At 49.0% G+C, this 27,481-nt stretch overlaps 3 protein-coding genes and 1 long non-coding RNA gene across 4 annotated transcripts; 2 read left to right on the top strand and 2 right to left on the bottom strand.

Moving 5' to 3' along the window:
• Positions 1-1,279: 1,279 nt before the first annotated feature.
• LOC105739104 lies at positions 1,280-3,426 on the top strand. Its single transcript, XR_001114972.1, has 2 exons — positions 1,280-1,428; positions 2,141-3,426. It is a non-coding gene; the product is annotated as an uncharacterized LOC105739104 (long non-coding RNA).
• Positions 3,427-18,272: 14,846 nt separating this feature from the next.
• PRAC1 (PRAC1 small nuclear protein) lies at positions 18,273-19,551 on the bottom strand. Its single transcript, XM_012503632.2, is given in 3 exon segments — positions 18,273-18,384; positions 18,778-18,862; positions 19,458-19,551. Coding segments are annotated over 3 exon segments (291 nt in total).
• Positions 19,552-20,159: 608 nt separating this feature from the next.
• PRAC2 (PRAC2 small nuclear protein) lies at positions 20,160-21,217 on the top strand. Its single transcript, XM_004092693.3, is given in 3 exon segments — positions 20,160-20,226; positions 20,782-20,805; positions 20,808-21,217. Coding segments are annotated over 3 exon segments (426 nt in total). The 3' UTR covers positions 21,143-21,217.
• A 2-nt stretch (positions 21,218-21,219) lies between these two features.
• On the bottom strand, positions 21,220-25,517 carry HOXB13 (homeobox B13). Its single transcript, XM_003278740.4, has 2 exons — positions 24,521-25,517; positions 21,220-23,542 (listed from the first exon to the last, which is right to left on the bottom strand). Exons 1-2 carry the CDS (start codon positions 25,119-25,121, stop codon positions 23,289-23,291), a joined length of 855 nt encoding a protein of 284 aa, XP_003278788.1. The 5' UTR covers positions 25,122-25,517; the 3' UTR covers positions 21,220-23,288.
• Between the last annotated feature and the right edge of the window lie 1,964 nt (positions 25,518-27,481).

Genomic DNA, 27,481 nt, shown 5'->3' with positions numbered 1-27,481 from the left:
GAGGCCCAAGTAGCACCTCTTCATGAAAGCCTCCTGTGACTACCCAAACTCACTTCTCTTTTTCCTCTCACATTTAGCCATTGACTCCTGCTTCACGAAGGCTGGTCCTGTCTCTACAGTGAATATTGTGCACCTCAGGGTAGAATGAAGAGTACAAGGCTTCAAATCAGGCAGTCCGGGTTCAGACCCCAATTCCAGTGCTAAAGAGCTACGTGACTGTAGGCCGATTGTGTGTGACTTCTCTGAGCCCCAGTCTCTTTGCCTGCAAAATGAGAAAAATGATAACAATTGTCATTGGTTGTTCTGAGGATTCTGAGAGGAATTAGTAGGAGAGGGAACTGAGAAGCTGCAGGCATCTACAGATCCCTTCAACTGGCATTTAGGAAGATGTTGCCCATCAGAGTCGGACCTTCTCAGCATCTTCCGGCTGGGCCCAAACTTCCCAAGACCATTTGAACAAGGTCATCTCTATCCCACCCTGGCCTCCTGCCAGAGGAGGAGAAGAATCACGCTGTTACAGCAGAACCGAAGATTTGGGCAAGGGAGCTAATGATTATGTTCTGCGTCAGGTCAGAGATGGGCTGGGAAAGCCACTCCAAAGCCAAGACAAGCAGTTTCCTGGAAAAAGAAGGCTGCACGGAGCCCAGAGTGGCCTGGATCCTGCCTCATTTCCTGGACCAGCTCCTTAGGTGGTTACTGGATGGCCAAGAAGGCAGAGCTTATTAAAGTCAACGAGCTCAGTCTTCATCGCTGCCGTGGTATCCAAGCACCAGTCTGTCTGGGATTTCATTTGCCTGGTGGACAAAGGAGAGGATCTTCCAATACATATCCTGAGTGGTGGGGGTGGGGAGAGAAGGGGAAGAATGCTCTCTAGAGAATTCTCTTTGTCCTCTGAAGTAAATAGAGATCATGTCTTCCCCAACCACACTCAGTGATCTGAATCTCTTGGACTGTGGATTTTTCCTTTACCTGCTGTGAAGCCTTGAAAAGTATGAATTAGCTAGATAATGATCCTCTTAAGATGTTCAAGAGTTAAAGATGTGTTTAAGTTCTTCTGGCAATCCAATATGACTACAGGTTTCCAAAAATTTGAAGGAAACTGAAAATCATAGTTCCCAAACCAGATATTTTCCAGTGTCCAGATGTTCACTGGCATGCAACCAAATGTCTGGATTATGAGCTCCTTTTTTCATTTCTTTCTTTAAGCTTACATCCAGATGTTGGGTCCAACTGGTCAGAGGCCTGGGGCAGAGATAGAAATCAAATCTAGGGTGTTCATCTAGAGTCTCCTGCTCCTCCATTCCTGCTTCCTCCTCACACTGCCCCCTACATCCTCCCCAACTCACCTGCATGCTACATCTCCGCAAATACAGCTCATATCCAGACACAGTGCTGCCCTTGACAGCTGAGTCCGCAAAGGCAGGTCGGGTATATCTTTAAAGTAAAGTTACCTTAACCATTCAGAAGCCTTCCTTCCTCACAGGAGAGCACCTCCCCAGCAGACCTCCGAGGAGACCAAGGGCAGGACAGGAAGGGTAAAAGGAAGTTTCAGGACTGTAGGAAATAAGAGCTTGAAGGTCAAGGGAGAGATCAGAGAAAACATGAATCTGATCAGCATCCTAGTGGTCTAGAGTGGAGACGATCTGCAGAGTCAACCTCAGTAAGGACACACATAGTCAGAGAAGAACCAAAGCCTCTAAAGACGAGGCTGAGAAGTGTATGGTCGTAGAAGACTCATGTCTGTTATTCCTAAAAGCTCAAGGAGGTATAAACTGCATAAGATTTAAATGGAGGAACACACGATCCTACTTGCTTTCAGAGGATTTTGGGGTCCCCATTCTCCCATTAGCAGCCAGGCAACTCTCTCTGTCCTCTCCAAAGAGAGGAGTGGAAAGGCTTCAAAATCCCTAGGAAATAAATGTCCCCTCCACCCAAAGTCCAGTGTGTAGCCTGAGGACAGGACTTTCACTGAGAGAAATATGCAAAAGAAGGGGATAGAAGCCAGGCACCCAGGTGGTGGGTGACAGAAGATAACTTCCTAGCTGGTTTTAGTTAGGGAGGGCATCCTGGGCAAAAGTCAGAATGCAACTTTTTTTTTAAACCCCTTTTAACAAGATGCTGTTGAAATCCTCTTTTGCAGATGTTCTGCCAATCGAATGGAAACTGTCCATAGTGGGGAGCAGAGAGCCTCATCTTGTCTGGAACTGGACATCCATCCTTAAGGCCAGAGTTCTCCCACCACCAACTTTAACTTCTGCCCTAGCCCTCTCTCTTCCTTTTCAAAACCCTCACAACCCAAGAAGGGAGATTCTGGAGCCAAGACTGTACCAGCCACACCTCCCCAGAGTTGTTAAGGAAGGAACCCGAAGCCAGGGGTGGTCCTCTGGCAATCATCCCCACTACCAATAGCAGGACAGATGTGTTTCTAATGGACTACACTATCCCCAGAGGTCACATGATTCAGGCTGCCAAGGGTACCTGCCCTTGGGAAATCAACTCCTGAAGGTAAGTTGGGATTGGGCCCTGAGAAGATCCATGGAAGCGCAGAGGACCCTGCCTCTCTCTGTTGCTTCATGCTGTAGAGGTGGTACTGGGGAGGGCCTGCCCCACATCCAGCGGGGCAGCTGGGACCATACATTTGATGACACTCTGCTCCCTAGTGTGGAGCCTCATCCTCATCTCACAGTCCAGCAGGCCTCTGGCAGGATGGGCTGGTCTCACCCAGTGTGTGAGTTTTTTTGGAAGTGACCTGATTTTGGAGTTTCCCTCCAAGCCTTTCCCAGGCACATGCTTTCTCTCTCATTCTGTCTTCTTTTTTCGATCTTCTTAAATCTGATTTTCTCCTTTTTCCCTCTCTTGTCTCCATCTTTTTTCCAGTCTCTCGCTTCTCTTTATTTCTCCCCGTATTTCACTCTGTTCTCTCACCCCGCCCTTTCCCTTCTGTTTCTCTCCCTCCCTCTCTTCCCATCCCCTGCCTGGCCTTCCATATATCAAGCAGAGTTTTATCACCTTATGCAGGGCAGCCTTGCCACCTGCCATAAAGTTGATAGGCTAATGACAGTTGGTGGATATTGCCATGTCACAAGTGCAGGGACAGCATCAAAAATAGCCCTCATGTCTAAACCACTTCAGCTATCTTTTTTATTTTTAAAATAACTACATTCACATGCTTTTAAGAAACTATAAAAATGTATAAAGTAAAAAGATCTTTCTCTCACACTGTCTCCACCTCTCCTGGTCTCACCGTTGTGCTTAGGGGAAACCAGTGTGATTAGTTTCTTCTATGTCCTTCCAGAGTGTCTTTATGCAAATGAAAATTATTGTGATAATATATTCCCATTTTCCCCCTTACTACACAAAAGGTAGACTACCATAATCCCATTCTGCACTTTTTTTCACTTGATAATAAAAACATGATTTTATTAACGGGTGTTTATGGAGTGATTACCATGTGCTATGTGCCTGCTGGGCACTGTGGAACATACACAGGTGAACAAGACACAGTCACAATCCCCGTATTCAAGGATCTGAAGACCGTCTAGTGACAAAGCCCAACAGGCTCATCTACATTCAGCCATGCGATAGAGGGCTGAATGCCTTTAAATAAGTAAAGTCGGCCAGGCATAGTGGCTCATCCCTGTAATCCCAGCACTTTGGGAGGCCGAGGCAGGAGGATCGCTTGTGTCCAGGAGTTCGAGACCAGCCTGGGCAACATAGTGAGACCCTGACTCTACAAAAAATAAAAAATTAGCTGGGCATGGTGTGGTGGTGTGTGCCTGTAGTTCCAGCTACATGGGAGGCTGAGGTAGGAGGTTTGCTTGAGCTCAGGATGTTGAGGCTACAGTGAGTCATGGTTTGTGCCACTGCATTCCAGTCTGGGGTGACAGAGCGAGACCCTGTCTCAAAAAAATAATAAACAAAATAAGTAAAATCAAGGAACAGTGAGAGCACAGAAGAGGGAGGAGATTAAATCCAACCTTGAGGACTCATGGTGGGGATGGTGTCTGAGCTGAACTTCGCAGAATGGATGGGATTCTGCACACACAGAGCTGGGGAAGTGAAGGGTTTCATGTGGTCAGAGATCTCAAGGTGTGAAAGTTCTGGCACATACAAGGAAGTGAAGGGCAGAAGCCCAGGGGGTTGGGAAAGGACACAGCTGGAGGGGCAGTGTGTGCAGTGGGAAACTTAGAGAACTGGGGTCAACCACCTGGATTTAAGTACTGGTTCTACCTCCTACTAGCTAGTCAGTTCTTCATCTGTGAAACGGGATAAAAATTATCTCCCGCATTATTAGAAGGATTAAATGAGGCAACATCATGAAGACCTCACAATGAAGGACTGCACAGTGTGAGGTGTTAAGCCTGAAAAGACAGATAGGAATTTGATCTTATATGGCCCTGGGGGCCATGATGCAGAGCTCAGGCCTTATACTGAAGGCTTTGGAGAAGGGAACAGTGAAGTGTTTGGGATAAAGAAATGACACATAGGACCAAGGAGAGAAGGTGCGGGTGGTAGGACAGGCATTTCATGAAATGCTATAAATCTTATCTCTTGGTTACCAATGAAAGACAACTACACGTCAGATAAACTTTTACTTTATTATAAAAATGATTTATAGCTTCACTTAGCAATGCAATTTCAGTGGGTAGTAACTCTGTAACTATATGGTGGCATCCTTGGAATATATTGATTTATTCACTCCTCATTTATTTATTCATTTGACCAACATTTGTCCAGCACCTATGAACAGCTAGGCGTTTGTGCCATACCTTTTATCCTGAAGTCAGTTTACCAGACATACCATGAAGGCTGACTGAAGAGGGTCTGCTGAGTTCCACAACTCTCAGTCTTACCCCAGTGCCTCTTTGGAACATCATGGCAGAGAAAGGAGGATCACATATTTCTCTGACTTCTAGCTCCCTGCAGTTAGAAGAAGTCAATCACAGCAGGGCTGAGGACAACAGAAGAGTCAGATCCAGAGGATAAAGTCATGATGTCAACAGTGTGGATCAAGACTGGCCAAGGCTGGGTGCAATAGTACACACTTGTAGTCCCAGCTACTCAAGAGGCTGAGGCAGGAGGATTGCTTGAGTGCAGGAGTTTAAGTCTAGCCTGGGCAACATAGTGAGACCCCCATCTCTTAAAAAAAAAAAGAAAGAAAGTAAAGAAAAGAAAAGGAAAAAGATTAGCCAAGCCAAGAGAAGTCCAGGGCAGAACATTTTATTTCAGGTAATTGGGAATTGATGATGTATCATCACTGGGCCCTGTTCTCCCTTTGAGGGGTTCAAGCCAAGTGGAGGAAATGCTTCATTCCCACTTGCCTTTCTGACCAGATTCTCCTGCAGTGCTGCAGTTTTCTGCTTTTAGGGAGCTGAGGATATAGACTGAGGTATGGTAGAAACTACAGAGTGAGCCTCATCTGCCTCATTTTTTTTGTTTTGTTGTGGGTTTTTTGTTTTGTTTTGTTTTTTGTTTTATTGAGAAGGAGTTTTGCTGTGTCACCCAGGCTGGAGTGCGGTGGCATGATCTCAGCTCACTGCAACCTCTGCCTCCCAGGTTCAAGCAATTCTCCTGCCTCAGCCTCCCGAGTAGCCAGGATTATAGGCATGCACCACCACCCCCGGCTAATTTTGTATTTTTAGTAGAGATGGGGTTTCTCCATGTTGGTCAGGCTGGTCTCGAACTCTGGACCTGAGGTGATCCACCTGCCTTGGCCTCCCAAAGTGCTGGGATTATAGGCATGAGCCACTGCGCCCGGCCCATCTGCCTCTTTAATGAACCGAGGTGGCAGAGACGGCACCCTCAGCCCAGCCACTGGAAAAGCCCTTCCAAGTTGGAGGAAGACCTCTCAGCCCAGAGTCATACTTATACCTAACAGCTGTGCCAGATATGATTCTGGGCCATGGAAACATTCAGAGTAAAAGTAGTATATGGGGCATATTGAGATCCTTCCAAGGAAACCTTCTGGGGGGCAAATAAAATGTTTTTATTGAGAAAGGTCTCACATCTATCATCTAAATCATCTCTGAAACGAAACAACAGTCTCTGGTTACTCACACCTGGGTTGAAGGAGCCACTCCTCTGGGGAATCCCTTGTAGCTTTACACGTGAATGGGGAATCCTTTGTTTTAGAGCCACAGCTTACTCTTCAGAGAAAGGGCATTAGGAAGGGAGACAACTGATTCTTAGGTCCAAAGCCCAGAAAGCAGTTCCACCTCTAAGGGGGAGTGAGCCCCACCTTGGGCCAAGCTGGGAATGAAGGAACACTGGTTTTATTTTTTTGTTTTTATTTTTTACCTTTTTTTCTTTTTTTTTTTTTTTTTTTTGAGACAACATCTCACTCTGTCACCCAGACTGGAGTGCAGTGGTGCGATTTAGGCACACTGCAACTTCCACCTCCCAAGTTCAAGTGATTCTCCTGCCTCAGCTTTCTGAGTAACTGGGATTACAGGTGTGTGCCACCAAGCCCAGCTAATTTTTGTATTTTCAGTACAGACAGGGTTCCACCATGTTGACCACGCTGATGGCCAACTCCTGAGCTCAGGTGATCCACCTGCCTCTGCCTCCCAAAGTGCTGGGATTACAGGCATGAGCCACCGTGCCCAGCCCAACACTGGTTTTGTCACCTGTACACATACTCCACAAGTGTCCCTGACAACCAAGTTTTCAGCTCTCCCAAGCCTCAGACCACATGGCACCAAACAGCTAGATGAAAAATTCAATTAGACACACAGGCACTATTTTCCTACAGGTTACTGAGGTATTAAAACAACTGGAAATTTAGATGAGTTTGTGTTGCTTGTCCAAATATTTTATTAAAATATTTTATAAAAAGGGGAGAAGAGGCAGAAGAAAATAATCAGGTAGACCGCCAGGGTAAGGAGGGACAGGAAGAGGAACATAGCATGCGCTCCCCAAATTCCCAGAGGGACAAAACTTTTTAGGGCAGTTTTATTTAACTGCTATAAATTGTCAAAGAACATGAAATCATCTACATACATTGTGAAACATCTGATATTCCATGGCAACCATGTCAAATGCATGCAGATCATTAAGATAGAAACCAAAACTCATAAAATCATAGATATTTTGCTCTGATGCAGCTGTAAATTATCCTTCAACTTCACCGGGGGATCTCTGCCATTGTCATGCCTAAGTAACCAGTTTCCTCAATTCCCATGCTTCCATGCCAAGCATTTTCGATGGGATATCTGCCAACATGCTAAAAATGTACTTCGTTCAATTGTGTGGCCAATTCTTGACCTGACCATTCATATCATTTGCTTAGATCTCCCTTTCACTGTGCCTAAGCACAGCCAGCCCTGTGTGACACAGAAAGTTCACTGACAGTTTGAATAATTCAGCCAGGAAGGTCCCCTGGAAGATCACACGGGTAGAGAAGCTCTATGGAGGCAGAAAAACTGGCTCATCCCTGAGAGAGCTCCAGGAACAGTCTCTCCCACGCCTCCTCTCCCGTCCATCCAAATTTCTCAGAGCTGCTCTCAAAGCTGCACAGAAAAGATTTGGAGACAAAAGCCAATAAGGGGGCCGGGTGCAGTGGCTCACGCCTGTAATCCTAGCACTTTAGAAGGCTGAGATTGGTGGATCACTTGAACCCAGGAGTTCAAGACCACCCTGGGCAACATAGGGAAACTCTACAAAAAATACAAAAAATTAGCCAAGCATGGTGGTATGCACTTGTAGTCCCAGCTACCCCAAAGGTGGAGGGGGAGGATGGCTTGAGCCTGGGAGTTCAAGGTTGCAGTTGAGTGATGATTGTGCCACTGTATGCCAGCCTGGGTGACCAAGCAATACTCCATCTCAAATAAAATAAAGTTAAATTAAAATAAAATAAAACCTGCCGGGCGCAGTGGCTCACGCCTGTAATCCTAGCACTTTGGGAGGCCAATACGGGTGGATCACCTGAGGTCAGGAGTTCGAGACAAGCCTGGCCAACATGGTGAAACCCTGTCTCTACTAAAAATACAAAAGTTAGCCAGGTGTGGTGGTGGGCACCTGTAATCCCAGCTACTCAGGAGGCTGAGGCAGGAGAATCGCTTGAACCCCAGAGTCAGAGGTTTTGGAGAGCTGAAATCATGCCACTTCACTTCAGCCTGGGCGACAGAGCAAGACTCTGTCTCAAAAAAAAAAAAAAAAAAGCCAGTGAGGGGAGGCTCCTCTTACCTCCAATAACAAGGAACTGGCTCCAAGATATCCATTTACCCTTTCTGTAAAATGGACATTCTTTCCCTTTGCCTGTACCTCACCATACATGAGATAAAAGATGTGAAGAACACAGGTACTTGGAAAATGAAAAAGTTTCATACCAGTGTAAGAGGACTTTTTCCCTAGACTACAGCAGGACTTGAATCCAACCCATTGGCTCAAAGTCCAGCTCTCATTCTATTCTGCCACAGCTGCTGAGCAATGAGGCAAGTTCTATCTTGGGCCAGGGCAGGGCCAGCCCACGGCAGCAGGTAAGAGCCGGTGAGTTGCATTAACCTGCTAGAGTAGGGGAGTGTGACCTGTGAAATAAAGATCCTAATGCTCCCTGCTCCCAGAGTGCAGAAATAGCACTGAGTGCCCTTCCTCTTGAATTTTAAAATGCCTCGTAATACTCTCCCCATGTCCTAGATTATGATATGGAGCTAGAAATTAGCATTCTATTCCATCACACTGTGGGGCCTTCGCTTTGGGGGTTGAAATGATGGTTTTTAATAAGCTGGCTCCAGGCACCTGTCACCAGTAATGGAAGTTCTGCCTGGGAAGATAGATCGCTTCTTGTTAAAAGACCATGGGGCAATAAATTTCCTGAGTCATAACTCAGCTTCCAAATCAGGACTCAGGAGAATCACTTCTACCTTCTGGCACTAACCCTTTGGCCTCTGGTCCCTGCTGACCCTGACCATTAACCTCAGTCACAGCTCTTCTTTGCCCAGGTCATTGTGCTTGCATTTAGGGGAGTTTGGTGAGATCCACAAGGGCATAACTTGTACGTGTGACTATGCCCCAGGACTGGGGTCAGTGGAGGGAGATCATAGAGAGGAGCAGAGCCATGAGTCTTGATGGTCTGCCGTGACCAAACGCAAATCTCTGCTGTCCCAAGGATCCAGGCCATCAAGACTTCAAAATAAGCACATCATAGAAATTTAAGCAGTTCTGTCAGACACTGGCGTCTTTGCTGAGGCATCAGGGGAGTCTTTAAGCGCACAGTGGCTCACACCTGTAATCCCAGCCCTTTGGGAGGCCAAGGCAGGCAGATCACCTGAAGTCAGGAGTTCGAGACCAGCCTGGCCAACATGGTGAAACCCCATCTCTACTAAAAATACAAAAATTAGCTAGGCGTGGTGGCACATGCCTATAATCCCAGCTACTTGGGAAGCTGAGGTGGTGGGATCACTGGATCCCAGGAAGTTGAGGCTACAGTGAGCCAAGATCACACCACCGCACTGCAGCCTGGGTGACACAGTGAGACGCTGTCTCAAAAAAAAAAAAAAAAAAAAGACCCAAATCAAGAACTATAAGACCGGCCGGGCATGGTGGCTCACACCTGTAATCCCAGCACTTTGGGAGGCCAGGGCAGGTGGATTACCTGAGGAGGTCAAGAGTTCCAGACTAGTCTGGCCAACTTGGGGAAGCCCTATCTCTACAAAAATACAAAAATTAGCCAGGCATGATGGCAGGTGCCTTTAGTCCCAGCTAGTCAGGAGGCCGAGGCGGGAGAATTGCTTGAACCCACAAGGCGGAGGTTACAGTGAGCTGAGATCGTGCCGTTGCACTCCAGCCTGGGAGACAGAGCAAAACTCCATCTCAAAAACAAAAAACAAAACAAAAAAAAACAAAATAAATAAAGAACTACAAGACCGCTCTTTTTGACAGCAGCTTCCCCAATCAGAACCAGCCCAGGAACTGCTTGCAGGACTACCTGGACTTCCACCTCTGTGAGAAGGCAGTGATTGCTAAAGGGGACAATGTCTTTGTGTGTGAATGGTACCAGCCTGTGTATAAGTCCCTCGTTCCCATATCCTGGGTCTCAGCCTGGGACGACCACTGGGCAGAAGGCACATTTCCCTAGGAAGATTTGAACTGGCTGCACCCTACCTTTCCTCTGTCCTCCATCCTTCTCCCAGGGCGGTAAAAGGGGACCTGGATACATGGCAATCCCCACCCTGGAACCCTCAATCATGACCTGACTAATAATAAAACTTATTGGAAAGTGAAAGAAAGAAAGAAAAGAAAGAAAGAGGCCAGGTGTGGTGGCTCACACCTGTAATCCCAGCACTTTGGGAGGCCAAGGTGGGAGGATCACTTGAGGCCAGGAGTTCAAGACCAGCCTGGCCAACATGGGGAAACCCTGTCTCTACTAAAAATAGCAAAAATTAGCGGGGTGTGGTGACACATCACCACTACTTGGGAGGCTGAGGCAAGAGAATCGCTTGAACCTGCAGAGGTTGCAGTGAGCCGAGATTGCACCACTGCACTCTCCGGCCTGGGTGGCACAATAAGACTCCGTCTAAAAAAAAAAGAGAGAGAGAGAGAAATCCAAGCAAATGTAATCAATCATGTTCTTCAATCTGACCACTTGCTTGTGTGGATTGGAGACTGATATATGGATAATGAACTTTTAAAAATACCACAGAGGTAGTAAATTAAACATATATAGTGCCTACCCTGTAACCCAGAAATTCTACAGGAAATGATTCAATTTGTTCACCGAAAGACTTGTTCAAGAATATTGATAGTAGCTTTATTTGTAATAGACAAAAATACAGACAACTCAAATGTCCATCAACAAATGAATGGATAAACTTGTGGTGTATCCGTACAATGGAATAGCAGAACACAATTAAAAAGAATAAACTGCCAATACACACAACAACATGGATTAATCTCACAGATGTTTTGTTGAATGGAAGAAACCCAGACCCCAAAGAGTACACACTGTGTAATTCTACTTATACAAAGTTCAAGAGCAGCCAAAACAAGTCAACGTCAATAGATGTGGGGATTTGAGACTGATCAGAATGGCAGTTACAGCCAGGCACGGTGGCTCATTCCTGTAATCCCAGCACTTTGGGAGGCTGAGGCAGGTGGATCACCTAGAGTCAGGAGTTCGAGACCAGCCTGACCAACATGGTGAAATCCTGTCTCTACTAAAAATAGAAAAATTAGCTGGGCATGGTTACATTACAGATGGAAGCCTATAATCCCAGCTACTCAGGAGGCTGAGTCAGGAGAATTGTTTGAACCCGGGAGGCAGTGGTTGCAGTGAGCCACACTCCAGCCTGGGCGAAATAGTGAGACTCCGTATCAAAAGAAAAAAAAAAAAAAAAAAAGAATGACAGTTACCTCTGGAATATTATACTGGAAAGGGTCTGGAGGGAACACACAGGGATAGAGGAAATGGAATGTTTTCTATCTTATTCTGAATGGTGTTTATCTAGGTAAATAGGTAACTTCAAGCTATACACTTAAGATTAATACACTTTATTGAATATATGTTATACTTGGAAAAAGGAAAGCTGTTTTGTAAAACATCCGTAGTGGGTTTTTTGACAGGAAAAGTGTCTCATGTCTTTCTTTATAAAATATTAAAAATCCAACTTTATCCTGATTTTAAGTGAAAAAGGAATAAAATAACAATAAAAAAAATAAGAAGTCACCACTAAATATGAATGTGTGAAGCCATTGTAGCAGTTCCCTGTCTGAAGCACAAACAGGAAGTAACTCTGGTGCCCAATAGCATAAAGGTTTCTTTTTCCCCCCTCTCCTCAGCATCCCAAGGATTAAGCATATGCTCTGGCCAGCACGCAACCCCAGTGACCTCACATGACAGTGCCAATAAAACCAGACTCAGACACCAGGCTTTACTCCAGTTCCTCCATGTCCTTATTGTTGCCTGTGAGAGCAGTTGTCCTTGCATTCCCCAAGTTCTGCCTGTTGTATTTTTAACTGAAAGTAAGTTACAAAATAAATAAAAAATCAATCTATTTCTGAAAAAAAATTATTTTTATATTTTAAAATCCCATTTCTATTTCACATGACAGTGTTAGATGAGTCAGCTATGTATCTGTTAATTTTAACTCTTTTAAAATATTTTCTACCCTATTTTTATCCCTCTTCTATTCATTAGAGAAGGTCAATGCCACAGGAGTGCAACCATAATAGGAAAAAAATCCTCTCTATCAAACAAGGGCTAGCATTGGGGTTGGGAAGAAGGGCCAAGCACTTCTCCTCCCACCCACCCGTCATCAGTAACTGTCAAATATTTACTTTTGGTAAATATTTTGGTCTCTGAACCAAAGATAATACCCTAGGAAGGGGTGAATCAATCCAGTTTGGGTTCGTCCCACCCTTTCTTTGCTTCCTCCACCTATTTCCTGCATTGCTCTTTTTCTTTGTAAACAGATACAGGCTTTCAGGGGGTGGGAGAGCAGTGTTAAAATTTTAAAAGTAAAACACACGAATCTTGAATGTTTGGTTTAATTAATTTTTACACATGTATACATGCACATAACCACCACCTTGATCAAAACATGGAACATTTTGAGCACCTTAAAAGGCCCCCTTTTATTTCCTTCTAACAATGCGGACTTTTTTTTTTTTTTTTTAAGACACAGTGTCTGCTGGGCCTCGTGGCTCATGCCTGTAATCCTAGCACTTTGGGAGGCCAAGGCAGGGGGATCGCTTGAGCCCAGGAGTTCGAGACCAGCCTGGGAAACATGGCAAAACCCCATCTCTACCAAAAATACAAAAAACTAGCCGGGCTTGGTGGTGCACACCTGTAGTCTCAGCTACCTGGGAGGCTGAGGTGAGAGGGGGAGGATCACTTGAGCCTGGGAGGTTGAGGCTGCAGAGAATAGTGATCACACCACTGCACTCCAGCCTGGGCAACAGAGCAAGGCCCTGTCTCAAAAGAGAGAGAGAGAGAGAGAGAGAAAAACTCATTACAGCCTCGAACTCCTGGGCTTAAGCAATCCTGCCACTTCAGCCTCCTGAGTAGCTAGGACTACAGGTATGCACCACACCTGGCTATTTCAGAAGGGGGAATTTTTAACCTAGAATTTTTGAAGCATTCTATTTCGGGGGATTCTACTCTCATGTCTCTAACAAATATACTTAGTGGCATAATAATTTCTGCCTTATGAATTATTTTTAAAAGTAAACATGGAAACAAAAAATCTAAATGATTTTTAGATAAATAAATGCAATCATTAAAATCATGCTTTTGAAGAATATTTAATAACACTGGGAAATGTTCATAATCTAACATTAAATAAAAGGCAAGACAAAAAAATTCTTGCAGAATCTCAGTTTTGAAATTGTACATATGTGCGAGGAAAAATAACTGAAGAAAATATAACAAAAGAGTAGTTTGGTAAACTTTGGATGGTAGTATATGGGGTGAATTTTATTTCCTTCTTTATAATTATTTTTATATTTTGAAATTCTTAATAATAAGAATGTGTTACTTTTCTAATCAAGAAAAAAATTTCTTCTTTTCATTTATTTGTTTTCTAGAGACAGGGTCTTTCTCTGTTGACCAAGCTGGAGTACTTTTCTAATCAGGAAAAAAAATTCTTCGTTTTATTTATTTATTTTCTAGAGACAGGGTCTTGCTCTGTTGACCAAGCTGGAGTAGACTAGGCTGGAGTGCAATGGCAGGATCAAGGCTCACTGCAGCCTGAAACTTCTGGGTGATCTTCCTACCTCTGCCTCCGGAGTAGCTGGGACTACAGGCAACTGCCACCATGCCTGGCTAATTTAAAAAAATATATAAAAAATTGGCCAGGCGCGGTGGCTCACGCTTGTAATCCCAGCACTTTGGGAGGCCGAGGCGGACGGATCACGAGGTCAGTGGAGACCACGGTGAAACCTCGTCTCCACTAAAAATACAAAAAAATTAGCCGGGCGTGGTGGCGGGCACCTATAGTCCCAGCTACTCGGAGAGGCTGAGGCAGGAAAATGGCGTGAACCCGGGAGGCAGAGCTTGCAGTGAGCCCAGATCGCGCCACTGCACCCCAGCCTGGGTGACAGAGCAAGGCTCCGTCTAAAAAAAAAAAAAAAAATTGTAGAGACGGAATCTGGCTATATTGCCCACGGTGGTTTTGAACTCCTGGCCACAAGCAATACTCCCACCTTGTCCTCCCAAAGTGTTGGGATTATAGGTGTCGGCTGAGGTGTCCAGCTGAAACTCCTCTTTTTAAATGTGGGTACAGCCTAAAAGACTAACTTTAGGGAAATAGTTTTCTAAATTATGACAACTTCTTTCATTGCATATTATGCAATCTAAAAATAGCACTTAGAAGACTGCAATAACTTGAGGAATTGCTTATGACACAGAAAATGTACAGTATGTTTTCAAACCAAATTAGGTTGTATATAACTAGGTTGAGGGGAAGGGGAACAAAAAGTAACTATTAACGGTGGTTGAAAATTATAAAATGTACACATTGAAACAATTTTTTTTTAATTTAAAAGGGGCTGTTTATAAAAAAGTTTTAAAAGTAGCTCTGTGTTTTATGACCCATATTCCACTCGCTGCGATCGGGATAGTTTTTTTTTCCACTTTGAGGTTCTTGTTTTTTTTAAGGGGCAGGAATATCATTTTGCATCAGGCCCTGTAAAAAAAAAAGGGGGGGGGTGGGTAGGGTAGGAACCAGGATCTTGGGGAAAATTATTTCAATGTGTTGAGTCTGAAGCTTTTTGGAAAGCAATGTAGATGTGATCTTGTTTGCTCTGAATCGAATTCCACAGAAACCGTTGTGCGGAATACCGTAAATCCTTAACTTTCATAAACGCCGGCACCGAACTCACGCAAAACTACCCAAGTGCCAAAGACCATTTCTGGGAAGCTCATTCCATGAGACCTTCGCATTTTTCCAAATAAAAGGCTTCCCTTCGGATCTAATTATTTCTCCTCTACAGGGCTGCGGGAGGGGGAGGGGATGTGAGACTAAGGCAATAGATTAAAATTGAAAGTCCTTTCTCGCAGCTTCAGTTTCGCCCCCATACTGTCCCAAATGCTTAGAATCCTCCTCGTCAGAATGGGAACGGTGCCCCGGCTTGTCCTAAAAGACACAGTCCAGGTCCGTGAACTTGACCCAGGCGCCCACGCCTCTTTTCCCCGAAGGTCAGACAAAGACAGAAGGGTTGGCTGGATTCTTTCCCGGGCCGCGAAGGCCTGGGGATCGAAAGTTGAGGAGGAGAAGACTGCAAACCCCTTTGGTTCGAGCAAACTCTGTGGCAAGTAAAAGGCAAATTGGTGGGGGCGGGTAGGATAGGGAGAGCATTATCTGGCTAACTCCCGCAGGCCTCTTCCGATTTGTCGGCGGGGACCTGCCTCCCTGCAGTGTCTCTGGCCCCAAATACGGAGGCCGGGAGCTTTTCGTTGCCTCGCCCGATTTAGTATCTCGTTAGCGGGTGTCGCTGAGCCGCGGGGGCCTCCCGGCTGGAAAGGAAGTGCTGCGCTCGAAGAGCCCCACGCCAGACGGAGTGGCCCCTGCGCCTCCCCGCCCGCCGGCGCGCCCTGTTTACCTTCGACTGGATGTTACTGAGCCAGGGAGAGACCAGGAGATACAGTGTTCGATCTTCCCTTGCTCCAGGATCCTGAATTCTTTAAACACGCGCGCGCGCGCGCACACACACACACACACACACACACACACACACGCAGCACTACTACCGCCTGAGCAGGCCGCTCCTCGCAGCCTCTGCAGTTGGCGGGTCGCCTGGAAAGACGCGCCGGTTTCCCGGGTCGGACGGCTCTCCAGGCCGCTATTTCCTCCTCCAACGAGTAGGGAGACGCCCCATTTGCGAAGTTTAAGTTTCCAGGTCCTGGGAAGGCAGCTGGGAAATCCGCGGGGCTCGGCAGCCGCTCTGGTAGGAGCCCGGGATCGGATAGCGCGGCGGGCGACAGCCCCCAGGATAACCCCGCCGAGGGAGGGGCGCATGTAAAACCGAGAGGCGACTGCCTCGTTACGACCGACTCGAATATTCTGTAATAATTCTTCGGCCTTAGCTAGTATTCGTTTGTGTACACATTTGTTTATCCTGATTATTAAAATAAATTAAGGATTGGACTGCCTAAAATAAGGTAAGCGAACATGAAATGCCAAGGAGAAAAAGAGAAAAAGTTACACCATGTCGATCCTGACCAAAACATTGGCCTGACTTACCGGATGGCCTCAAGAATCCGGCTTTTAGCTGCAGACCCGGCGGGTGTTCCCGGGAAGGCAAGGATTGGAAGCTCTTTGATAAAGCCGCGCGGGCTTAGGTGGGAGAGGCCCGGCTTCTTGCGTTCCGGGTCGCTCCACAGCCCCCTCCTCCCTTCCCCTCCACCCCTCCGCGTCTCGGCCTGGCTCCGGAGGGGTGAAGGAATGTTTATAGCCTGACTCAAGTTCAATGACAAAACCCTGCCCGGAATGGGAGGTGCGGCGAGCTTCAGCCATCAACCTGACAAAGGCTGGGCGCAGGTCTCGGGCGGAGGACGACGGGCTGGGCCCACCTAGAGCTGGGGAGCTGAGGGCCCACAGGATGGGTACGGACCCCGCGGACCAAGAGCTGCCTCTCTGCCCTCCGCCTGGGGTCTGAGGAGTTTGGCGAGTAGTGCGGGTGCGTGCCTACCTGGGTGGGGGTAAGGCGATCAGCCTCTGAGCGGGCCAGGGGACGTCTGATTACTGCCCAGGCTTCGCCCGGGGGTCCAGGACCCTGTGAGATGCCCCTGCTCTCTGCCCGGCCAGCTCTAGCTCACCCGGAGCGAGGATCCACACCGTCCTTCTACCCACCGCGACCTGCATTTTCTGGCCTCCTCTTCCGAGTTTTGTTCACATCTTCCCTCCCGGATTTGATATTCCAAGCATCTTCTCCAGGGAAGACTCCCAGAAGCCATGCTTGTGTGTGTGTGTGTGTGTTTGTGTATCTTTCTCATTCCCTGTTCCCCGTCCTGTTCCCCATTTGTTCTGACTGTAGTCATTTGGTCATGGAATAAAATCCCCTGGCCTCAGGTCACATATGGGGAAGCTGCAGACCCAAGATTTACCAGCATAGGAGTCAGGCCTGGTGGGAAGGGAGAGCATATTTCCATCTCTTTCCTCCTGCCTTCCACCCCTAGTGGAAGATTTTGCATACTCAATAAATGAGTAGTTGGTTGACAAAAATGTCCACATGTGTTTAATCCCCTGTTTGCATATATGCAGATCTGTCCAGTGCCTGAGGAGGGGCTGGGTCTAGGGCATTTGGGTGCACCTGTATGATCTCAGCTGGGTGACGCCGGATGGAAGCAGGTGCTTGTTAGTGTCTGAAGGGCCTTGTGGGGAGAGGTATATTGACAATGGAGGAGTCCCTGGGCTTTCTATTTTATCAGTTGGTGGTAGAGGTTAAGTGCTCCTGCTTTGGGACCCAGATCAAGTAACTTACCCTCTTAGTTTCAATTTCTTTAGGTTATAAAGTGCTCACTCAATTGTGGGTTTTGTCATTATGGGAGGGGGAACTGGCAGGTAAGGAGCCAGCTGTCGGGAGAAGAGAGTTAGGTGAGTCTTGAGTGTTTTTGTGGATTACTGTGCCCACTCCAAGACCAGTGACTTGGCAATATCAGTGGCTGGCTGAAGATGTGAGCATGTGGCCCCCAGCCTGCTTCTGTACTGGACCCAGAGCCCCTGTGCACACACGTACCTGCTGTGGCATTGATCCCACACTTGGCAAGGCAGAGCTTCTGAGAGGGTGCAGGAAAGGGAATAAGGAAGCCAGGGGCCCAGAGAAAAAGGTGCAATTATTATTATTATTATTATTATTATTATTATTATTATTATTATTTGTGATAGAGTCTCACTCTGTCACATAGGCTGGAGTGCAATGGCATAATCTCAGCTCACTGCAACCTCCACCTCCCAGGTTCAAGCAATTCTTGTGCCTCAGCCTCTTGAGTAGCTGGAATTACAGATGTGAGCCACCATGCCCAGCTAATTTTCGTATTTTTAGTATTTTCACTATGTTGGCCAGGCTGATCTCAAACTCTTGGCCTCAAGTTATCTGCCCACTTCAGCCTCCCAAAGTGCTGGGATTACAGCCATGAGCCAGTATGCCTGGCCCGTTTTTATTTTTTTAAGGCCCAGAGCTTTTGCCTTAAGGATGAGTTAGTAAAAAACAAAAACAAAAACAAAGTTTATAATCACGGTTAACTTTCACCCAGTTTCCTTTTTTAAAAAATTTTTATTATATAAATAGAGACGGGGTCTTGCTACATTGCCCAGGCTGGTCTGGAACTCCTGTGCTCAAGGAATCTGCCTGCCTCGGCCTCCCGAAATTCCGGAATTACAGGCTGAGCCACCACGCCTGGCCTCGCCCGGTTTTCAAAGTAGATGTTTTGTTAAATATTGTAATTTTAAATAATAATAACATTAACAATATTAATTTTGCTTATGCCAGGACTCCATTCCATCGGAGACAAACATTAAGTCTTATGGCGGACCTTACAGCGAGTGCTAGTTCCCACTCCCAAGCCTCTCCCCCGCCTAGGCCCTGCAGGTCCCGCGTGCTGCGAAACATTTTCTTTGTCCCTTTCTGCCCAAGGAGGCTGCCGGTCTCTCCAGGAACCGCGAGTAGGTGCTCCCGCCAGGTGGTGTCGGTGAGAGCCTGCTGCTCACCCTTCCCTTGTTTCCCAAAACTTCTGAAGGCTCCCAAATTCCTGGGAGACTCCCTCCCAGGGCCTCCTGAAGCAGCTGCCATACTGAGCGATCCGTCGGTAACGCCCTTGGCCCACCGATCAGTTAGTTTACCTTGTTAGAGAGAAAAGCACTCTTGGAGGTAGTAAGATGGGCCGGTCCTTGATCTGAGAAATGGGCTCACAACACCACTGTTGTCTCTGCAAAGGTGGGGACCAAAATCCAGCTTGCCTGAGCTTGCAAGCAGGCATCGGCCTAAAGGTTTCAGCCTCCCAGTGGCGCTCTGTTTGCACACCTTAGGCTAGGAAAGGAAGGACGGGAGCACAGCACTGGGTGCCCCCATCCCTGTAGAGTCTGGGGCGGGGCTCAATGAGAAGGCCTGCGGTTGGTGGCTCCCGACCTCATAGCTGCAAGTCGGGGCGAAAGCTGAAGTTTCTCCTCCCAGCAGCCTCCTCGCCTTCCCGCAAACCTCCGAATCTCCCTGGACCTCCTAGTTGCTGTGGCCCTTCCTCCCCTGATTGGCTTCCTCCCTCTTTCCCAAGGCCAGAGAAGTCCTCTCTTCCCCTCACCTTCCTCCCTTTTCCCATAAAACGTTTAGGAAAATGGGGGCGGGGGTGGTGGAGACCACCAGCCTGGAACTTCAAGTTCAATGGCAAAGTCCCTGACCCTCCCCCCAGGCTGGGCGCCAGCATTATTCTAGGGGCGATTAAACTCTTTTACTGCCCCCTGTGCCCCTCCCAGTTTGGGGGCAGTTTAGGGGAGGAGAGGAGGTAATGGTGGAATTCTTTCCTTCACTCTTTCCCGACCACTTCGTCCCCTCCCCCTCATCCCCTCTACACAGAACTAACTGGTAGGGAGAGAGGAAGAAAGGCTGGCATCGGTTCCCCATTGGGTGTTTTAAATCTGTCTCAGGCCCAGGCCAGCGCCTGGGGGGAGGGGCGGGGTATCCTGCTTTTGGGCGAGAGGCCCAGGGCCACTCCAGAGCTTTCTCCCCTCTTTCCTGGAGAGCGGCTGTTCGGGTGAGAATGGTATAAATTTCAAAAACAACGAAACCTTCTTTTGCCCCCTCCGCAGCAGTCGCCTCCGGGCTTTATTGCAAGTTTACGGTAACGAGTTCATCTATTTAATTCGCGGTTGCAGGTCGGGGGTTTCTATTAGACAGGACGCAGTGGGGCTGGGGGGCACAGGGTCTCCCCTGAAGGAAACCCAATTAGAGTGCAGCACTAAGAACCTTCAATACAACTTTAATGAAGGGGAGGAGGGGAGCTGCACGGAAGAGAAGTTTGCTCTGGGTAGGGAAAGGAAAGCTGGAGCTGCTCCCGAGAACTGGGGGGCCTGTATGAGGTTTTTTCCTGCTTCGAGGGCTTTCCGGCTTCTGGTCTGGGAACTACTATTTGGAGTAGGGATCGCCTGCAGGGAAGGCGGGGCGGATTGTCGGCTGGCGGCGGCCTCGCAGGGTCCCCGGAAGCGCTCGCCAGCCGGAGTAAAACCCGAAAGATGGAGCCTCAGGTTCGCGCTCTGCGTTGTGGATGCCGGAACCGAGATTCAAAAAGAGCTTCCGGAGGTAGTTTCTACGCATTGCGCCACTACTCCCTTATTCGGCTTCTGGAGGCCTAATAAAATCCACCTGCTTTGGACTTAGAAATTATTTCGGGCCTGGAGCCCGCGTAAACGCGACCCTGTGATCCCGCTTCGTAGCTTGCTGAGAGACTCGCTGCGGGAGTTTGGCTCTGAGGGAGGGGAACGGTCTGGAGGGCAGCTCAGAGTACAATTGCGCCTTGTTAGTGAAAAGGCGCCCTGCTTATTTTCCGGAGTATATGTGTGTGCCTCTGCGTTAGTCGTCTGTGAGATCGTTGTCTGGATTCACCTATTGTGACATTGTGTTCACACGTTTATCCGAATGGTAAGCAAAACATTTCCTCCTGTAGCTTAACATAGCCCTTATTTAAAAGTAAATAGCTGCAGGCGAATATAGGTTTGTAGATTTTGTTGTGATTTAAACACAAATAAGTGAGAGATTTCAATGTGGTCGTCCGGGGATAGGTGGGAGACTAAAATTGGGAAGGGATTCCCAATGAAAGGGTTTAATACAAAACGAAATTTAGTATTTTTTGCACAGGTTCCATACAAGTAAATCCGAAAAAAGTGGGAGGGTCCACACCGCGAATTGTTATGGCGAGGAAGATAAATATATTACTAAAGAAGACCTGGACAGAAGGCGGATGGCGCTGCGGCCTGGCTCCCGCAGACCGACCGCCTTCTTCTTCCATGCGAGATCGCTCGTACCGAACCTCCTTGCCTTCTTCCTGGGTCTCTCGGGGGCTGGACCAATACATCTGCCGATGCCCTGGCCTAATGGCAGGCGACATCGGGTCCTGGACCCCCACATGCAGCTCAGTACCCACGAGGCCCCAGGCTGCTGGAAGCCTGTAGCTCTGCGGGGGATGAAAGCCTGCCCGCAGGTTCTCCTGGAGTGGTGAGCTTCTGCCGGAAGGGGGCGCCCTTGTCTTTTTAATGGTCCTAACACACTCGTGGAATAAATCTCTAAGATTCCACATCTTTTGTTTGCTCTGAATTTATTGCGAGTGAAAAAGAGAGAAAACTCTCAAGTTTTAAGTTTCTGATAGCAGAGTGTGGGAGTTAGAGCATGGGGAGTCCAGATGTCCCAGACCCTCAAAGGTCTCTACCAGAGCCACCTCCGTTAGTGGCGGTGGCAGCCCCTCTTGTGGCCTTTTTCCTCTCTCCAAGGGGGCACCCCGCACCATGCCGCTCCCCCTCATCTATCTCGCCCCCTCCCCACCGGCCCATCTGCGCTAAACTCTCGCCAGTTCCGAAGTCGGCGAGGGAGGAGGTTTACTTGCCCGATCGTTGGTGGGTTTGAGCTTATAGAGACAGAGGAGTAAGAACCTGCGATATTGAAAGCTACCCACATGGGGTTTCCTTGAAGGAGGACGTGGAAGGCAGAAAGTGACCTCCTCTGAGCGGTGCATGTAACCGTGGACCTTAAGCTGGACCACTGGGCTTGGACGATTTTTTAAATCAGGGAATCGACCTCCTCTTCCTCCTCCTCGTCCTCTTCCCCCGAACCCCCAGTCCCCATGCATTCACACACTTTGGCCTTTTCCCTCAGTCCCAGGCTCCTCTTTGGTAAATAGATTCGTAGGTATCTAAGTCACGTCCCACCCTCACTCCTTCCCAGGAGAGGAGCCAGGGCTAGGATCCCACCCGACCGCGGGCCATAAACACGAATCCCTTGGCTGCTGCGGCTGCCGCGGGATTTCTTGGAGACTTGGCTCCGGGAGGGAAAGGTCCTCGAGGTAGTGGCGGCCGCGGCCCACCACCGATTGCTCGCCACCGACCCACTACTCGCCACCGACCCACTACTCGCCACCGACCCGCTGCTCGGAGCTTCGGTTCTGTGGGTTCTCCAGACTTCAGGCCTGGCGCTCAATCGTGGAGAATGCGCCGGCAGGCCCCTCCCCACCCCCAGCCTAAGGTGCAGGAAGGCCCAGCACGAACCCGCTGGCTTTACTGCGCGGCCAGGAGATGAGTCCCACCGGGCACTGAGCCCAGATACAGGACATCAGAGAATGAACACAGAGGCAGAGGGCCCCCATGTCCCTCTCAGAGTCCCGGCTCTGCAAAGAGCCCGTCTGTCTCCAGCTTCCAGAATTCCGCACTGTGGATCTGTCTACGTGGACCGGGAAAACAGGATTGGCACCACTCTGCCACTCCGTTTGTGCCTGGGAAGGGCTGAGTATGCAAGGCCACAAACATCTACTTCACTGGGATCCCAAATGCTCAACAAACCATGACCTGCTTTGGTCAGAACCACCAGAAATATTAAAGGAAGACTCAGAGAGTTTGGGGGAGGAAATTAATGGTGAATTACCCAGGCACTTTCTCAAACCTCTTTTTCTCTGGAAGGAAGGACTGACTAGGGGCAGCCTGATGGCTTCATTTTCACACGACAGAAAAATCAGAAAAATCATCGTGTTAAGGATGGGGACTTCCAATACCAGTGGGTACACCCTATGGGGTGGACAAGGAGGGAGGAAGAGACAACCTCTACAATTGTCCACCTGCCCAGCTGTCAGCTGAGAAAAATGCTAAACGGACACCACAGCCACACAAGCGAATCTGCCCTTTCCCCCTCTCCTCAGTCTTCCTGCTGTTACTCGGATGGGAGGTGTAACGGAAGGGGGTCTGAGAGAAAGCTTCCCTGCAAAGGGATCGCCTTCCAAATTTATTCATAATCAGCTCAATTCATGAAAGCAGTTTCTAAAGTGCTCTACAGAGCTCTAGATAGAAAATATGAGGCTAACGATCATGGCAGCTAGTATTGGTTATCGTGATTATCGCCACTGTCAGGATGAATGATTATGACTGGGCCAGGTTCTTTGGGAACCCTGGTGGAGTGGGCTGTCACATGGGGCTTCCCTCTCCCTGCACATACTGGGTACCCAGGCCGCTCCTGAGGAACAGTCCAGCAGCCAGTGGCCTGGGAAGGGTGTTGTCTCTAGGGGCCTCTCAGCGGAGTCCTTGGCCCCAGCCTGGGCTTGGCAGGTTCCTGGTCTCCCCAGGACACCCCCACTTTCCCTCCTCCCACCCAGGCAAGGAGATCTCTTAAGGGGTAGCGCTGTTCTTCACCTTGGCGAGAACCTTCTTCTCTTTGACCCGGCGGTTCTGAAACCAGATGGTAATCTGGCGCTCCGAGAGGCTGGTGGCTGCCGAGATCTTGCGCCTCTTGTCCTTGGTGATGAACTTGTTAGCCGCATACTCCCGCTCCAGCTCCCGCAACTGCCCCTTGCTGTACGGAATGCGTTTCTTGCGGCCTCGACGAAAGGCGCAGGCGTCAGGAGGGTGCTGCCCGCTGGAGTCTGCGCGGCGGGAAAGGGAGGGAGGAAAAGGCATGGTCCGATCCCCACCCATGCAGACCCAGGCCTTGCAAGCCCCAAGCTAAGTCATCTCACAGGTGCACACAGGTCACCCTACAGGCGCACGTGCAATCCTGTTCCTCCAAAGAATACCGCGACACCACCCTGGCTTCCGGCTTGTTCTCTCACCACCGCTCAGCCTTGGCTCCTGAAGGCCACCCTCACCCATCACTGCTCTCACACCCGCGAATCTGCAAACATACCTACACACCACACACAGTCAGGCCTTTGCCCACCATCACATACGTCCACTCTTCATGCATTTCCAGACTCTTGGCCACTCTTTTAGATTCTAAAGGCAAATTCTGGAAACACGTTTCTGCCCCCACTCCCAATACGTACGCATACACACACACACACACACACACACACACACACACACACACACACATATTCACCCATCCCAGTGCACACACCTATGTCATGGCTGCAGGAAACCTAAATTTTTATTTGGAAATTGGAAAACTCATCTAATAGAAAATGAGAGGTTGTATTCTCTACAGTACATCCAATACCTTTTTACCCATCTCCCACACCCACTCCCCACTCACCAAATTGAGAGTTATTTAGCCTTTGTGTAAAATTAGTTTGGAATTGTGCTGGGTAGGGACACCCTGATCCCCACTCAACAGCAAAGAGATCTAAACCTCTCAGACATGTTGAAAGGCTGGTCCCAAGGCCTCCTGGAGAATTGAGGTGGCCCTCAGGCTTCAGATAGCACCCAGCTCAGGCCCCTCACACTGACCTCCATCCAGGCCCTCCAGCTGCCCAGACCTCCTTCAGAGTCCTAATAACCAAGGGAGGAGCACCAAGTTCATTCTCACCAGCTCCAAGTCTCCCTCCTCCTCCTCCCAGGGAAATGCCAGTGGGACCCACAACCCCAGGCTCAGAGACAAGGGGACCCAGGGTAATAGAGGTTACCTGCAAATGCTGCCTTCCAGAAGGGACCTGGTGGGTTCTGTTCTCCCTGGCAACACATCTGGCTGTTCCAGCCACCAGCGAGAGCCCAGGACTGGTAACTGTCCACAGGCAACAGGGAGTCATGTCGCGGTTCTCCGGGAGCACCCAGAGTCTGCACCACAGACACGTCCAGGTAACTGGCCATAGGCTGGTAGGTTCCCGGATATCCCGGATAGAAGGCAAACTCAGTGGGGCGGCTGGGGTACTCTTCCCCGGCCGTGGGAGTCTCCGCGGGGTACGCCGCCAGGGTGGCTGCCTGGGCACAGGGTTTCAGCGAGCTCCGGGGCACTCGGCAGGAGTAGTACCCGCCTCCAAAGTAGCCATAAGGCACGGGAGCTGGGGACGTCCCCTGGGGCACCCCAGGGCATGGGTGGCATTGCTTTGGCGGCTCCACCGAGCCTGGCAGATCCAAGGGGGCATAGTTGACAGCAGGCATCAGCGTAGGCGCCGCTTGGTGGCTGGTCAGAGGGGAGTGGGCGACCAGATTCCGCCCACCTCCCGCTCCCAGCAAGCCTTCGATATCCTTGGCTCCATCCAAGGTGGCATAATTGCCGGGCTCCATGGAGCCGAGGGTCGGCTCATGAGGTGCGGGGGCGGGGAATCTAGGGGGCACCCAGCTCGCTCTCCCCACCCAGGCCGGGGGAATCCAAAGCGTTTTAAATCGCTCCCAGCTCGCAAGGCGCCTGCATTCGCTCAGCACGGCCGTCTTGACGCAAGAGACGCAGGGGCCCGGGCACGCGCGCTGATTGGCTGCGGCCTGGGGGAGAGAAGCTAATAAAATCCTAAAGGCAGAAACTGCGAAAATACTTTACCCCAGCTTATTCTCTCTCTCTCTCTCTCTCTCTCTCTCTCTCTCTCTCTCTTGCTCTCGCCCTCGCTCTCTCGCTCTTTCTCTCCTCTCTTTTTCTCCCTCTCTCTCTTCTTTTCCCTCTCCACTCCTCTCTCTCTTATTCCACTTAAAAACAACAGGAGAGAAAAGGAAGGAGGTGTCCTTTCGCTGCTTTCCAGTTTGCAGAGTCCCAGTTACACGTCCGGGGGGAGGGGAGGCGTGGTGGGCGGAGGGAGAGGGGACGAGGAGACGGGCCCCACCTCCTTCTCCTCCTCTTCCCTCCCTAGCTCTCTGTCTCCTGCGCTTTGGCAGGTTTAACGAGAGAATAAAAAGCTCTCCCTATAAAGTGTCCATCTTCTGGGGGGGAAGGGGAGTCGCGGGTGGGGCCGGGAGGCTGCTCCCGGCCTCAGAGGAGAACCCGGGAATGCGCCTGTGTAAGAGGAGGCTGGGAAATAGGGGTTAATAGGTGTTTCTGGCAGCCCCTGGCTTTGGGTCCTGGGTACTAGCACCCCAGTTCATTCCCGGTACCCTTCCTGTCCCAGATGCCCTGGAATGAGCTGCTCCGGGCCCCAGGGAGGTGCCCTGGACGCCCCTTGCCCAGGGACTCGCTACTGCCCAGAATGCTCTGGAGGCCCTGATTCGGGTGAGGCTGAGGGAAGAGGCGGCAGACACGAACGTAGACGTAGAAGACACGCGATCTGGATGGAACCCGGGACACTCCACCTCCGGACCTGAAGGGGAAATGGAGCCTCTAGAGTGGCCTGTGGAAGGGTCTGGATTTCCCTTTAAGTAAAGACGTATGGAGGGACGGAGACCCACAGGACTTGAGGGAGGGACTGGGAGAGGGAGAGATGAGACCCAGGGACAACAACACGAAGAGGGAAAGAGAAAAGTTGACAGAGGGGATGGGACAAAATCTTGTAAAATCCTAAAGTGTCAGTCAGAAAAGAGAAAGAAGAGAGTCACTTTCCCCTGTTTTGGGGATCTAAGGAAGTCTGAGGAAGCCAAGCCTGGCTGACTGCCAGAAACCAGCTGTGGGAGTTCTGGACCCCAAGAATACAGGTGCCTGTGTGGAGATGCCAGTCTCCCTGCCCTGCAGTCCTCTCCCTATGGTCTGCAAGGGGCCCAGGAAACTGTCCCTGATACTGGCACACTCCCACCCAAGCTGAGTGCCCAGAAAGCCCAAGACCCCCATCTGCCTCCTCCAAGCTTTAAACTTCCTTACAAGGAAAAGGGAATGGGAGGGGAAACCCCAACCACTGGCAGAATTGCTTGAGGCCCCTCTGTTGGGGCCTAATGTGCAATGCAATTCAGAAGAATCAAACGGTTTGTTTCACAAATCTGTCTTTAGAGGTTTTCTGCTTCCTTTACTATCCCTCCCAAATCAAATCCTTCTGTCTACTTTTTCTAGAACTCCCAGTTTTTCTGGAGAAGACAGGAATGTTTCCATTCTACACGAGGGTCTTGACAATTATATGAAATGGCTTACCCTAAACTCTGGGCAGACTCAATCATAGCCTCTCACCAACCTGACCTTGAACTTGAGCCACTTTGTGGGAAAGGGCCCACAGGCTGTAGTGTACATCACTCCTAATGAGCATTGCTGTAATTGAAGACACCAAGCATGAAATCTTCACTAGATTGTATTTGAAAACAATATGGAAGAAAAGGGAGGAGAGGTCTCTTCAACGCTTTCCAGTTTCTCACCAGAGTTGCTTGCTTGTCTAATTATGAACTGCAGAAATATCCAGATTTTTACCTAAAGACTAAGAATTTTTCACCAATTTTTACTTGGTAGATGATAAATACGTAGGGCATGTCCACAGTTTTAGCTTCCACTAGGCAAACACACATACATGCACATTTATTCATCCTTGTATAGTAGAGGCATTAATAGATTCCTAAATTTAAAAAAAAATAATAATAATAGTCATGTCCTATGACCCAGCAATTCCATTCCTGAGCATAAACCCAACAGAAATGAATCTTTATATCCATCAGAAGGCATGCACTAGTAGGTCCACAGCAGCTTTATCTGTAGTTGCTCAAAGCCACCCATGGCAGCGCACGCCTGTGATCCTAGCTACTAATCC

The sequence above is a fragment of the Nomascus leucogenys genome, unplaced genomic scaffold (genome assembly GCF_006542625.1).
Source record: "Nomascus leucogenys isolate Asia unplaced genomic scaffold, Asia_NLE_v1 Super-Scaffold_258, whole genome shotgun sequence".
NCBI classification, from domain to species: Eukaryota; Metazoa; Chordata; class Mammalia; order Primates; family Hylobatidae; genus Nomascus; species Nomascus leucogenys.
This window is presented reverse-complemented; position numbering and strand designations above follow the sequence as displayed.